The 14,412-nt window shown below is 40.5% G+C and overlaps 1 protein-coding gene across 1 annotated transcript; it reads left to right on the top strand.

The window, feature by feature from the left end:
• Window positions 1–9,869, top strand: LOC311100903 (orexin receptor type 2-like; the record flags this gene model as incomplete). The annotated part of the gene is made up of 6 exons (XM_084141889.1): window positions 1–9; window positions 142–385; window positions 7,827–7,942; window positions 8,215–8,435; window positions 9,180–9,301; window positions 9,700–9,869. The coding sequence occupies 6 exons, from the start codon at window positions 1–3 to the stop codon at window positions 9,867–9,869; spliced, it is 882 nt and encodes a 293-aa protein (XP_083998015.1).
• Between the last annotated feature and the right edge of the window lie 4,543 nt (window positions 9,870–14,412).

The raw sequence follows: 14,412 nt of genomic DNA, 5'->3' as shown, positions 1-14,412 counted from the left end.
ATGTCAGCAGTCAGACGTCCTTTGTTTGTCCAAGGGAAATCACTGATTTTCTCTCTGCAGGTATATATTAAGTCTAGTACTTTTTGCCCTGGTTCACTTTGTGCTTTAATTAACTGCACATCCTCTTTTTCAATCTCCCAGACAATCTCCGTATCTGTGTCAGTCTTGACTCTGAGCTGCATCGCTCTCGACCGCTGGTATGCAATCTGCCACCCGCTGATGTTCAAAAGCACGGCCAGGCGCGCCCGCAAGAGTATCATCCTCATCTGGTTGGTTTCCTGTGTCATCATGATCCCTCAGGCCATCGTGATGGAGTGCAGCAGCCTGCTCCCTGAGCTCACCAACAAAACCAGCCTTTTCACTGTGTGTGATGAGCACTGGGGAGGTAGGCAGGCATCCACAAACTCCCTCCTCTCAATGCCACAGGACCTCGCCAAGGGACTGTAACCCCAGCCCAGACCAACTTCTAATACTTCTACTTGATTGAGCTTGCCTGAATTGAGTACTCCACTGGAGTAGTCCCAAAAATATAAAGCGTGCCCATTTAGAATTCCAGGCAGCCTCTAGCAAACACTCACTATTTGAACCAAGGTCTTGACCAAAGGCAACCGGCATATTTCAGTTATTGTGACTAAACCTCCAGAGCTGTTGTCAGATGGGGAATAATTAAGCAATAAGTCCTGAGGGGGTGTGGTATACGACCAATATACCACGGCTAAGGGCTGTTCTTTCGGACGACGCAACGTGGAGTGCCAGGATACAGCCCTTAGCCGTGGTATAGTGTCCACTTACCACAAACCCCCGAGGTGCCTTATTGCTATTGTAAACTGGTTATCAACGTAATTAGAACAGTGAAAATGATTTTTTTTGTCATACCCGTGGTATACGGTCTGATATACCACAGCTTTCAGCCAATCAGCATTCAGGGCTAGAACCACCCGGTTTATCATTTATAAACACTAGAGCAGCTCCACAAATGTGCTGGTTAATTTCTGATGGAATCAATATTCCATAGGAGCATTAGAAAATAACATTTATAGTGTCTCCTGCGTCGCTATCACTCTTAAAGGAAAATTCCACCCAAAGACTATCTATTGGTATTTGTTTCATTAGTCCATTGTTCATATAGTCCCAAAATGTTTAGACTTTCAAAATACAGAAAAGCGCAGCATCATGTGATGCAAAATGCATCATACAGTGCCTTGCAAAAGTATTCATCCCCCTTCGCGTTTTTCCTATTTCACTACAAATTGGTGAAGTGAAATGAAAAAAATAACGGAAAAGTGTTGCGTGCATATGTATTCATCCCCTTTGCTATGAAGCCCCTAAATAAGATCTGGTGCAACCGATTACCTTCAGATGTCACATAATTAGTTAAATAAAGTCCACCTGTGTGCAATCTAAGTGTCACATGATCTGTCACATGATCTCAGTATATATACACCTGTTCTGAAAGGCCCCAGAGTCTGCAACACCACTAAGCAAGGGGCACCACCAAGCAAGCGGCAGCGTGAAGACCAAGGAGCTCTCCAAACAGATCATCGACAAAGTTGTGGAGAAGTACAGATCAGGGTTGGGTTATAAAAAAAGATCAGAAACTTTGAACATCCCACGGAGCACCATTAAATCCATTATTAAAAAATTGAAAGAATATGGCACCACAACAACCCTGCCAAGAGAGTGCCGCCCACCAAAACTCATGGACCAGGCAAGGAGGGCATTAATCAGAGAGACAACAAAGAGACCAAAGATAACCCTGAAGGAGCTGCAAAGCTCCACAGCGGAGATTGGAGTATCTGTCCATAGGACCACTTTAAGCCGTACACTCCACAGAGCTGGGCTTTACGGAAGAGTGGCCAGAAAAAAAGCCATTGCTTAAAAAATAAAAAAAAATAAGCAAACACGTTTGGTGTTCGCCATAAGGCATGTGGGAGACTCCCCAAACATATGGAAGAAGGTACTCTGGTCAGTTGAGACTAAAATTGAGCTTTTTGGCCATCAAGGAAAACGCTATGTCTGGTGCAAACCCAACACCTCTCATCACCCCGAGAACACCATCCCATGCTGTGGGGATGTTTTTCATCGGCAGGGACTGGGGAACTGGTCAGAATTGAAGGAATGATGAATGGCGCTCAATACAGGGAAATTCTTGAGGGAAACCTGTTTCAGTCTTCCAGAGATTTGAGACTGCGACGGAGGTTCACCTTCCAGCAGGACAATGACCCTAAGCATACTTGAGGGAAAAATTGAAATGTCTTAAAATGGCCTAGTGAAAGCCCAGACCTCAATCCAATTGAGAATATGTGGTATGACTTAAAGATTGCTGAACACCAGCGGAACCCATCCAACTTGAAGGAGTTGGAACAGTTTTGCCTTGAAGAATGGGCAACAATCCCAGTGGCTAGATGTGCCAAGCTTATAGAGACATACCCCAAGAGACTTGCAGCTGTAATTGCTGCAAAAGGTGGCTCTACAAAGTATTGACTTTGGGGGGGTGAATAGTTATGCACGCTCAAGTTTTTTTGTCTTATTTCTTGTTTGTTTCACAATAAAAAATATTTTGCATCTTCAGTGTGGTAGACATGTTGTGTAAATCAAATGATACAAACCCCCCAAAAATCAATTTTAATTCCAGGTTGTAAGGCAACAAAACAGGAAAAATGCCAAGGGGGGTGAATATTTTCGCAAGCCACTGTACCAGCTGTATTTCTGCATTTTGAAAGTTATTCATCTTGAAAACCTGATTGCTGACATGCAAAACATGTTGGGACTAAATCAACAATGGACTAATGAAACAAATACCAAAAGCTCGTTTTGGGGTGGAATTTTCCTTTAAGGGATTCTGAACTTGTGTGAGACCAGTATCCAAATGAGTTGCTGGGACAATGTCCTTAATTCACTTAATTTCTAGGAAGAATTCAATTAGATCAAAATGTAACCAAATCTTATTTTATCTTCGCTGCTGTATAGTATTCTAATCATATACTAAGTACGGGGATAACTAAGTAGAATTCAAAAGGTACTCGCACTCAAACCATGCAGAAAAAACATGCAGGAGGCAGATATAAAATAACATTGGTGTTTAATTACATTCTTGACAGTGAACACAAAAAGGTGCAAATGCAAGTGGCAAAAAAGTGCAAACAGAAAGCATAGGTTTCTACCATCATCTACTGTCAAGCATGTAATTACAGAGCAAAAATATGTTTCTATTTGGGCCTCTTGCAAGTTATTTCTACATGGTTGAGTGTTCTATCCAGCCTCCTACATATTTTTCTACATGGGTGGGTACCTTTTGAATTCTACTCAATGAATAATATAAATGCAACATCCATGATGACACGATATTGAAAACAAGTCACTGTCTTCCTTTGATAGGAAAAACTACTATCTAACCAGACTGTATGATTAGGGCAGTGGTGGATGGTGGCACTTTAAATGGGGAGGACGGGCTCATAGTAATTGCTGGAACGGAATTAATGGAAAGTTATCAAACACCTGGTTTTCCATTCCATCCATTATTATGAGCTGTCCTCCCCTCACCAGCCTCCCATTTATCTGTCCTGCTGAATGATTCACGGTCAGACAGTTGAAAAAGACTTGGAAAGCATCGAGGGATGACTTTGCAGGTCATCTGATAAAAGATGCATCTTGATTGCTATAGACAAATACTCTCACACAGAAAACCTTTCAACTATTGGCAGCACAATTGTTTAGATAGAAAATAAATGAATGTGTCAAGGCTATCGATTGAATGAGCGAGATCAAAGTACTCCATCTCTCAAATTCGTTTTAGTGTGGAAAACCTTTGCAGGAATTTGTCCTCATGCAAACTCTCAACTTTAAAGGTTGATATCTACCGATGTAGGATCTTAATTTACTGTAGGATCTTAATTTGATGCAGGACATTTAAAACTTGTAGTGTATGTGAATTTTTTTTTTTATGTCCATTGATTATGTAAGGGATAATCAACGAGGGGCAATGCGTTCTAAGGAAAATAATGATTGACGTGGAAGGTGTGTTCCACGACACGCTAGCAGAGTGGAACTGACCTTACATGGAGTTCCATTATTTTCCAGAGAACGCATAGAGCCCCAAGTTGATTGTCCCTTTTACAGTATACCATGACTATAATTTAACACATTTGCCACTAGAATATAAAATCCATATAATAGTTTACTTTTCCTGTTTGCTGCAGGATTATTTTCGTGCTGTAGCTAACTGGCTCAAAATAAGATCCTACATACGCTATGTGGACACCCCTTCAAATTAGTGGATTCGGCTATTTACACCTGCTGATGACAGCTGTATAAAAACGAGGACACCGCCATGCAATCTCCATAGACAAACATTGGCAGTAGAATGGCCTTACTGAAGAGCTCAGTGACTTTCAACGTGGCACTGTCATAGGATGCCAGCTTTCCAACAAGTCAGTTCGTCAAATTGCTCCCCTGCTAGAGCTTCCCCGGTCAGCTGTAAATTCTGTTATTGTGAAGTGAAAACGTCTAGGAGCAACAACGGCTCAGCCGCGAAGTGGTAGGCCACACAAGCTCACAGAACGGGACGGCCGAATGCTGAAAAGCATAGTGTGTACACATCGTCTGTCTTTGGTTGCAACACTCACTCCAAACTGCCTCTGCAAGCAACGTCAGCACAATAACTGTTCGTTGGGAGCTTCATGAAATGGGTTTCCATGGACGAGCGGCTGCTCACAGGCCTAAGATCACCATGCGCAATGCCAAGCGTCGGCTGGAATGGTGTAAAGCTCACCGCCATTGGACTCTGGAGCAGTGGAAACATGTTCTCTGGAGTGATTAATCACGCTTCACCATTTGGCAGTCCGACGGAGGACGAATCTGGGTTTGGCAGATGCCAGGAGAACGCTACCTGCCTGAATGCATAGTGCCAACTGTAAAGTTAGGGGAGGAGGAATAATGGTCTGGGCTAGGCCCCTTAGTTCCAGTGGAGGGAAACCTTAACGCTACAGCATACAATGACATTCTAGGCGATTCTGTGCTTCCAACTTTGTGGCACTTTCCTTTTTCAACATGATGATACCCCCATGCACTAAGCGAGGTCCAATGTTTTGTCGAGATCGGTGTTGAAGAACTTGACTGGCCTTCACAGAGCCCTGCCCTCAACCCCAAATAAACAGCTTTGGGATGAATTGGAACGCCGGCTGCGAGCCAGGCCTAATCGCCCAACAGCAGTGCCCGACCTCACTAATGCACTTGTGGCTGAATGGAAGCAAGTCCCTGCTGCAATGTTCCAACATCTAGTGGAAAGCCTTCCCAGAAGAGTGTGATAGCAGAAAGGGGGGACCAACTATATATTAATGCCCATGATTTTAGAATGAGATGTTCGACGAGCAGGTGTCAACATACTTTTGGCCATGTAGTGTATGTACAGTACCTTCATCTCAGACTGATGCCGCATTCACGTGCTAGTCGGAACTCGGAAATGACAGACTTTCTAACTGGTTGAACACGACACGTATATAACTACAACCAGTTAGCAAGTCGGACATTTCCGAGTTTTTTAGTTCTGACTAGCACGTGAACGCGGCATTACTCATGACTCAAATCTCTGAAATGCCAAAGTTATCTTTTAAGTCGTATGGGGTCAGTTCCATTGCCAGGATGCAATTATTGCTCAGCAGTTTGTCTAATGCAGGGGTGTCAAACTCATTCCATGTAGGGTAGAGTGCATTAATAAAATGGTATGCCCGCTCCACTGGAGCCTCCTCAGAGGAGGAAGGGGAGGACCATCCTCCTCAGTGAATTTCAGAAAAATAAAAATAAAATAACATTGAAAAAGTTATCCTTTTTAGATAAAACTATATTACAATACTACAAATAATTGATTAAAACACATTGTTTTTTAACACATTAGTTCTATTAGCTATGTTGACTAGGACATTACTTTAGCTAATATGAGGATAACGATGTAGCGCTTATGACAGGGTTTGGCTTGGAACGTTTTTTTCGCCTGGTCACATACAGCTGATGTGTTGTTCATTGAAGTCCACGAACGAAGGGAAAAGGTGAGAGGAGGTGAGTGCATAGAGGCGAGAAGGAATACAACGTGGCTGCTATAAAAGTGAACTGTGTTTATGCGTGATATGGGGTGTATTCATTCCAACAATTCTGTTGAAAACCGTTTCTTAAACGGAAGCAAACGAAACAGGGATCAAAATACCTGAATTTGTCCAATAGAAACACTTGTTTGCAACTGTTGGACTAATGATTACACCCTAGATAAGATAGATGCAGGCAAGAATGTGCAAGGCGGTATTGAATGTGTCAATGTCTGTCAATGGGTCACTGTCTGTCATCTCAAATCTTCCTCTCGACCTGTGTGCGCCTACATTTGTAAACTTTCATTCATAGGCTAGGTTATAGCAACCTCATGATGGGTATAGGGAAAATTCGAGTATCATGTAGTAGCCTAAACCTATCGATGTTACATTGAACTGGGTGAATGGAATATGAATGAGAGTCATATAGAAATAAGGTCATGCTCATAAAAAATTATAATCGTAAACGGCACTGACCGTCACTGGCCCACTCACACCTATCTGTTTCATGTCAACAAGTATTGACTAATATTTGCAACATTCTAATAATTCTCATGTGCCGACGTATCGCCCAATCGTGCCATGGTTAAACGTGCACTCCTGTAGACCTGAAATAATTGGATCGTGGAACTTGCATCCAGCCAACCAGAAAAGCAAGGTGAAGCAGTTAATTCATTCTTGATAGTCAGGACAAGTCTTGTCCTGCTAAGAAACATTATTTTTATAGTTGAAAAAAATAGATTTAGCAAGCAGTAGTCATTTAGATTAAGGATAAATGTGGAGTAGAGCTTTATAGTTATGTGATGACACCACATGCCCAGCGTACCTTCAAAATTATTCGGCAATCATTATTTATTCGAAAAACAGTTTCCATCATAATTTGTAGCAATAAAAAAAAAATTGACAAAAGAAAAATCCGACCCTGTTGAACATACAAAAATGTAGTAGATGTAGAACATCTACTGCATTTTTATCATTTACTACATTTTTGTAATGCTCAACAGGGGCGGATTTTTCTATTGTCAATTTTTTTTATTGCTACAAATTATGATGGAAACGGTGTTTTTCTAATAAATAATGTAGTAGATGTTTAAAACATTTCGCCTATAACTGCCGTTTACATTACACATGTCGCAATGTTTTCTTTTGTGACATTGATTTTGTGGAATAAACCTGTGTCAATGGAAACCTGCCTACTTATTCAATTGTTATTTCGTAAAGTGTAGAATGTTGTATTTGTTCAGCTGAACCTTTCTTTAATAGGAACCATATTTCAGCACAATCTGATGATTCCCTTAAAAAAAAATAATTATGTTCTGTCTTGCCACTCAATTTAGATTCCTGCACAGTAACTACAAGCTCATGCATGTTACTGATAAATATGTATATAAATGTAGCCATGTTTGTTTGCGTTTTACCAATTACCACCACAATTCCTACAGTACCCTTACGAAAAAACCACATGAATCTCACATGTGAACACCTGAAGTATTCCAAAATCATGTGATCACGTGATCTTATGTGAAGTTAATGTGACAACATGTGACAACATGTAAATCAACATGTGATAACATTAAACTACACCTGAAAACATGTGATCACATGTGAAGTGTTACAAAAACATGTTTTCACGTGACATAACATGGAACATTTCATGTGAAATCATGTGGTTTTTCTGTAAGGGTAGCGCCTCTAATTTACATCTATGTCACAATCATTTAGCTAAGTAATATTTTATTCTCCCAATAGCTGATGTCTACCCCAGGGTCTATCACACCTGTTTCTTCATCGCCACATACCTCGCTCCCCTCTGTCTGATGGTTCTGGCATACACCCAGATATGTCATAAACTGTGGTGTCAACAGGTATGTATGTAAATGTTTGTGAACAATAACAGACAACATTTGCACTGTTTCTTAGCAATCTGGCTGTTTGTTGATTGATCATGCAGTCATCAAGTTATCAGTGTCAATTATCCTTGCAATTATTTGACAATGCACTCTCAGAATATGCACTCCACTGTTCAGATCCATTCCATTGAGCTTTTTTAATGTTTTGAGTTTTAATGAGTCGGACAAGCAAAAGCTGTTCAAAGACCACAGTGTGATCGGCTGTGGGTTGTGGGTTCTTTAAACAGATTCCTGGGACGTCATCTGTGCTGCAGAGGAAGCGGACGTCCCTCCAGTGTTCCGCTTATCCCCCAGGTCCTGGGGAGTCAGCCAGGGTCCGGACCAGCACAGTGTCCGCTGAGATCAAACAGGTCCGGGCCCGCAGGAAGACCGCCCGCATGCTGATGGTGGTGCTCTTCGTATTTGCCCTCTGCTACCTGCCCATCAGCGTCCTCAACATCATGAAAAGGTAGCAGCCTCTTTGGGTGCTCTGTCTCTCTGTCATCAGGATCAATAGCCAATTCACTCTACGATTCAACGTAGAGATGTTTCAAGGAGTCAGTCGTTTCTAGGAGTCAGCAGTTTACGTTTGGAAATGAGTCATTTGACTCAAATAACAGTTGTCATTCACAGTAGTCCCTGGTAAACATTGTGTTTACAGAAAAAGGTGCTCACATACTGAGAATTGAGTAATCTGTAAGCATTAAATTAGCATACGTAGAAGAGATTTGTTCTGCTCCATCAACGCGGTAAGACAACATATCTGGGATGTCTGTCTCTCAGGGTGTACATCATCGCCGTCTGATGAAAACCTATTTTCTCCAAAACAAACTTTTCAGGAATTTGGGGAAAAAATACCATAATTTCATATTAATGTAGAATTATGAAACTAAATAATATATTTTCTTGGTCCTAGAGTCATGAAATGTTCAGAGTACATTGAGGGGAGTTACTGCTTTCATTAAATGTAAAACAATAATACAAATTGGCAAAACATTTAGTTACGAGGTTTTCATCAGACAGCAACGATATATTAATTGCTAGTTATTCATAGAATTAGGTAAACGATCTCTTTAATATCCCCCCTCCCCCCATCTAGTAAATATGTGTACACTTGTAAACACCTGTCAATAAGCTACAGCTCCATTTACAGCTTCAACACACTTGGTGTCATTACTGACGAGGTCTCACTGATGTCACCTTGTCATTGCAGAGTATTTGGGACGTTTAAGTACACAAACAGCAGAGAGACTGTGTACGCCTGGTTCACGTTCTCACATTGGCTGATATATGCCAACAGTGCTGCAAATCCAATCATCTATAACTTTTTAAGTGGTGAGTTTATCTCAATATACTTAGTTCATGATTTTATTGCCCCATCTGCTGGACAGTACGGTACATCACAACACACTTAGAGTGGCACTTTGGAAGAGGGATTTGATGTGCAGCATAACTTGTTCAGTCAATTTTAATGGTAAAGAAACATAATACTGAAGTGGTAGAATTTCAACAGAATTCCCCTTTCATTTGAGGCTTGATTAGCGGTTTAGAGTGTTGGGTCAGTAACCGAAAGGTTGGTGGTTCAAATCCCCAAGCAGACTAGGAAAAATCTGCCGATGTGCCCTTGAACAAGGCCCTTAGCCCTAATTGCTCTTGTAAGTCGCTCTGGATAAGAGCATCTGCTAAATTACTAAAATGTTATGTGTTTAACGAAGTTTCGCTTTTTTCCACAGGGAAGTTTCGAGCGGAATTCAAAGCAGCATTTTCCTGTCACTCTTTTGGCCGATGCCAGAACCAAACAGCGGGCATACGGAAAATAATAAACACTGACAGCCGTAAATCCTTGTCCACTCAAGTCAACAACATGGACAATGTCTCACGGATATCTGACCATGTGGTTTAATCCTATGCTGGGGCATGCTGGGAGTTCTTATAATTGCACCATGCCACCCAGGACACACTGGCATTCACTGTCGCCATGATATGTACAAAGATCACAATTAGAATTCATACACATTGTAACGTCAACCTTTTCATAACAGACATCTTGAATGAGACCACGTACTCCGAATGGACTGAAAGCACTCAATATCCACCACCCTGTGTGAAAGCAAATCCCTCCCCAGGGGAAGAGAAGTGATTTGAATGAGTCATGTCTGTTACAGACGGATAACAGTCATATCGGCTCCAGTCTTTGATTCTCATCCCACCAGAGGCAGGAAGAAGCACCCCATGGTGTTGTACACCTCACCAGAAAGAACAGACTGAAGGATGAATCACAATGCACAAAGATTAAACCCTATCAACGGTTATTATCAAAGCTTCTTAAAGCCGAAGATGGAGTACAAAAGAACAGTTTGCTCGTTAACTAGCCACATCAGTGTACTACATGTGTATTTGTGATGATGTTTACTTATGACTTCACTTATCGTAATAATAATTATTGTTATTATTAATATTTGTATTATTATTGTTGTTGATGCTGTTGTTTATTATTGTTATTATTATTGTTATTTCTTCCTATTCTATGTGTAATATCTGGTTATATGTTTACAGACGTGGTATTGTACATTGACAGTCCAGCCAAAGTTAGAAAACCTCCATGGAGGAATACATCTACAGAGGTTTTCATGACAAGGTGGAATGTTAAATTCTCACAACCTTATATCATAAAGACGGCTTTGTTTCTAATTCACTGCTGGACAAACAACAACCAATCAGAAGTAAATAACCCTACAAGACATTGAATTCTGATCGTTTTTTTTTACGACGTCTTATTTCATGTGAACCCTTGAAAAGCAGTTTCTACAATTGCTTTTGTTTGTTGTGAGTTCTTCTCAGGTGCTTGTTGTGATGATTTCTTATTGGTGTTTCTTATCATGTCATGTAATTTTCAAATAGTATGTTAAGCAGTTTCCCCTAGAAATGTATGTGTTCATGTAAGTGTTTGTTGTTTTTGATCTGTTTGAAGGTAAACATTTTAAACATTTATCATTGTTCGTTGTGCTTCTTGTAAAACAACATAGTATGTACAGTAAGTATTTGATCCCCTGCTGATTTTGTACGTTTGCCCACTGACAAAGACCTGATCAGTCTATAATTTTAATGGTAGGTTTATTTGAACAGTGAGAGACAGAATAACAACAACAAAATCCAGAAAAACGCATGTCAAAAATGTTATGAATTGATTTGCATTTTAATGAGGGAAATAAGTATTTGACCCCTATGCAAAACATGACTTAGTGCTTGGTGGCAAAACCCTTGTTGGCTATCACAGAGGTCAGACGTTTCTTGTAGTTGGCCACCAGGTTTGCACACATCTCAGGAGGGATTTTGCAGATCTTCTCCAAGTCATTAAGGTTTCGAGCCTGACGTTTGGCAACTCGAACCTTCAGCTCCCTCCACATATTTTCTATGGGATTAAGGTCTGGAGACTGGCTAGGCCACTCCAGGACCTTAATGTGCTTCTTCTTGAGCCACTCCTTTGTTGCCTTGGCCGTGTGTTTTGGGTCATTGTCATGCTGGAATACCCATTTTCAATGCCCTAGCTGAGGGAAGGAGGTTCTTACACAAGATTTGACGGTACATGTGGTGAAGTTGTCCTGTCCCCTTAGCAGAAAAACACCCCCAAAGCATAATGTTTCCACCTCCATGTTTGACGGTGGGGATGGTGTTCTTGGGGTCATAGGCAGCATTCCTCCTCCAAACACGGCGAGTTGAGTTGATGCCAAAGAGCTCCATTTTGGTCTCATCTGACCACAACACTTTCACCCAGTTCTCCTCTGAATCATTCAGATGTTCATTGGCAAACTTCAGACGGGCCTGTATATGTGCTTTCTTGCGCAGGGGGACCTTGCAGGCACTGCAGGATTTCAGTCCTCCATGGCGTAGTGTGTTACCAATTGTTTTCTTGGTGACTATGGTCCCAGCTGCCTTGAGATCATTGACAAGATCCTCCCGTGTAGTTCTGGGCTGATTCCTTACCGTTCTCATGATCATTGCAACTCCATGAGGTGAGATCTTGCATGGATTCCCAGGCCGAGGGAGATTGACAGTTCTTTTGTGTTTCTTCCATTTGCGAATAATCGCACCAACTGTTGTCACCTTCTCACCAAGCTGCTTGGTGATGGTCTTGTAGCCCTATTCCAGCCTTGTGTAGGTCTACAATCTTGTCCCTGACATCCTTGGAGAGCTCTTTGGTCTTGGCCATGGTGGAGAGTTTGGAATCTGATTGATTGATTGCTTCTGTGGACAGGTGTCTTTTATACAGGTAACAAGCTGAGATTAGGAGCACTCCCTTTAAGAGTGTGCTCCTAATCTCAGCTCGTTACCTGTATAAAAGACACCTGGGAGCCAGAAATCTTTCTGATTGAGAGGGGGTCAAATACTTATTTCCCTCATTAAAATGCAAAATCAATTTATAACATTTTTTACATGCGGTTTTCTGGATTTTGTTGTTGTTATTCTGTCTCGCACTGTTCAAATAAACCTACCATTAAAATTATAGACTGATCATTTCTTTGTCAGTGGGCAAACGTACAAAATCAGCAGGGGATCAAATACTTGTTTCCCTCACTGTATCAACATTGACCTTGTATTCATCAGACCTGGGTTCAAATACTATATAGGGTATTTCAATTACTTTCAAAGACATTTGGAAGTAAGTATTTTCATATTTTATTTAAAAACACAAGTATATTGGAATGTATTTGGAAATACACTTGGAAAGTATAAATAAACAGTGTATTTTTAAATACAGATAAAAACTCCTATGCATTTGAACCCAGGTCTGTTTGGTATTTGAAATAATGTTTTTGGAAATACGTTTAAAAATATATATTTTTATAGTAGGCTATTTATAGGAATGTATTTGAAAATACTCAAATACACAGTAAATACGTTTTTAAATAATACAAAATCAAATACACATTTATTTGAACCCAGGTCTGGTATTTATGGAGAGGGCCTACTCTATAGGGGCAAAATGTTTGAGATAAAATTTGATAGGCCACAGCATTCCAGGGGAATCCTGAGTAAAACAATAACTCACAGTGTGTTGTTATTCATGATGTTATCGATGTTGCTATTCATGATAATGAATATAATTTGTGTTATTCGTATTGTATTGTGTGTTATTCCATAATATTTGCACGTAAATAAACATGAAACTGTATGAACCTAAAAAGGAGAAATACATTGGTTAAGTAAACAAATCTCTGAAGCTGGAGACTCTTATCTCCCTCACTAACTTGAAGCATCAGTTGTCAGAGCACCTTACCGATCACTGCACCTGTACACAGCCCATCTGAAATTAGCCCACCCAACTACCTCATCCCCATATTGTTATTTATTTTGCTCATTTGCACCCCAGTATCTCTATTTGCACATCATCTCTTGCACATCTATCATTCCAGTGTTAATACTAATTGTAATTATTTTGCACTATAGCCTATTTATTGCCTTACCTCCATAACTTGCTACATTTGCACACACTGTATATATCATTTTCTGTTGTATTTTTGACTTTATGTTTTGTTTTACCCCATATGTAACTCTGTGTTGTTGTTTTTATCGCACTGCTTTGCTTTATCTTGGCCAGGTCACAGTTGTAAATGAGAACTTGTTCTCAACTGGCTTACCTGGTTAAATAAAGGTGAAATATATATATATATATATATATTTTAAGTACACAGGAGGCTGCTGAGGGGAGAACGGTTCATAATAATGTCCGGAACGGCATCAAACACCTATAAATCATATGTTTGATGTATTTGATACCATTCCACTGATTCCGCTCCAGTCATTACCACGAGCCCGTCCTCCCCAATTAAGGTGGCACCAGCCTCCTGTGGTTAAGTATAAACTTGACCATGATTGACTAACCAGGTTGTATAGGCTATTATTTAAATGGCTGAATATACCCACCTCTTACTGACCACCACTGTCCTTATCCACTAATCATAACATTGATGAAAGCAACCTGGAGACAATGCGATGTGTTTTGTTATACAACTAATTAATTAGTGGTGTATGTATTCCACCCTGTCCTAAACATATTTCATTGACTGTCAGTCACCATGAGTTTGACAACTTTTAACATCTTACATTAGAATGAAATTTCAGTACTCCCTAAAGATTCAAGATAAAAGTTACCAAGTTATTTCATTTGATAACCCAATGCTGCATGAATAACAAGGGCACGAAATGTTTACTTTATGAGCATGAAGTATGATCTGTGCAATCAGCTGGACCTTAAACTTTAATTCACTTATCTGTTTAACTAACCATAACCTCAGAGGTGTAAGTACTTAGCCTAGATCCCACCTGCAAGTCTGGTTACCTTTCAACTGACGTCATAGCGATTGGTACGCACTGGGGTAATCGCCAGCTGCAAAGATCGGAGCTGTCCACTTGAAGAGGTACCAACCGAAAGGGAAGGTGTTACC

Source organism: Coregonus lavaretus, assembly GCF_964263955.1.
Source record: "Coregonus lavaretus genome assembly, chromosome: 25".
Taxonomy (NCBI): Eukaryota; Metazoa; Chordata; class Actinopteri; order Salmoniformes; family Salmonidae; genus Coregonus; species Coregonus lavaretus.
Note: the sequence above shows the minus strand (reverse complement) of the source record. Positions and strands in the feature narration are given on the sequence as shown.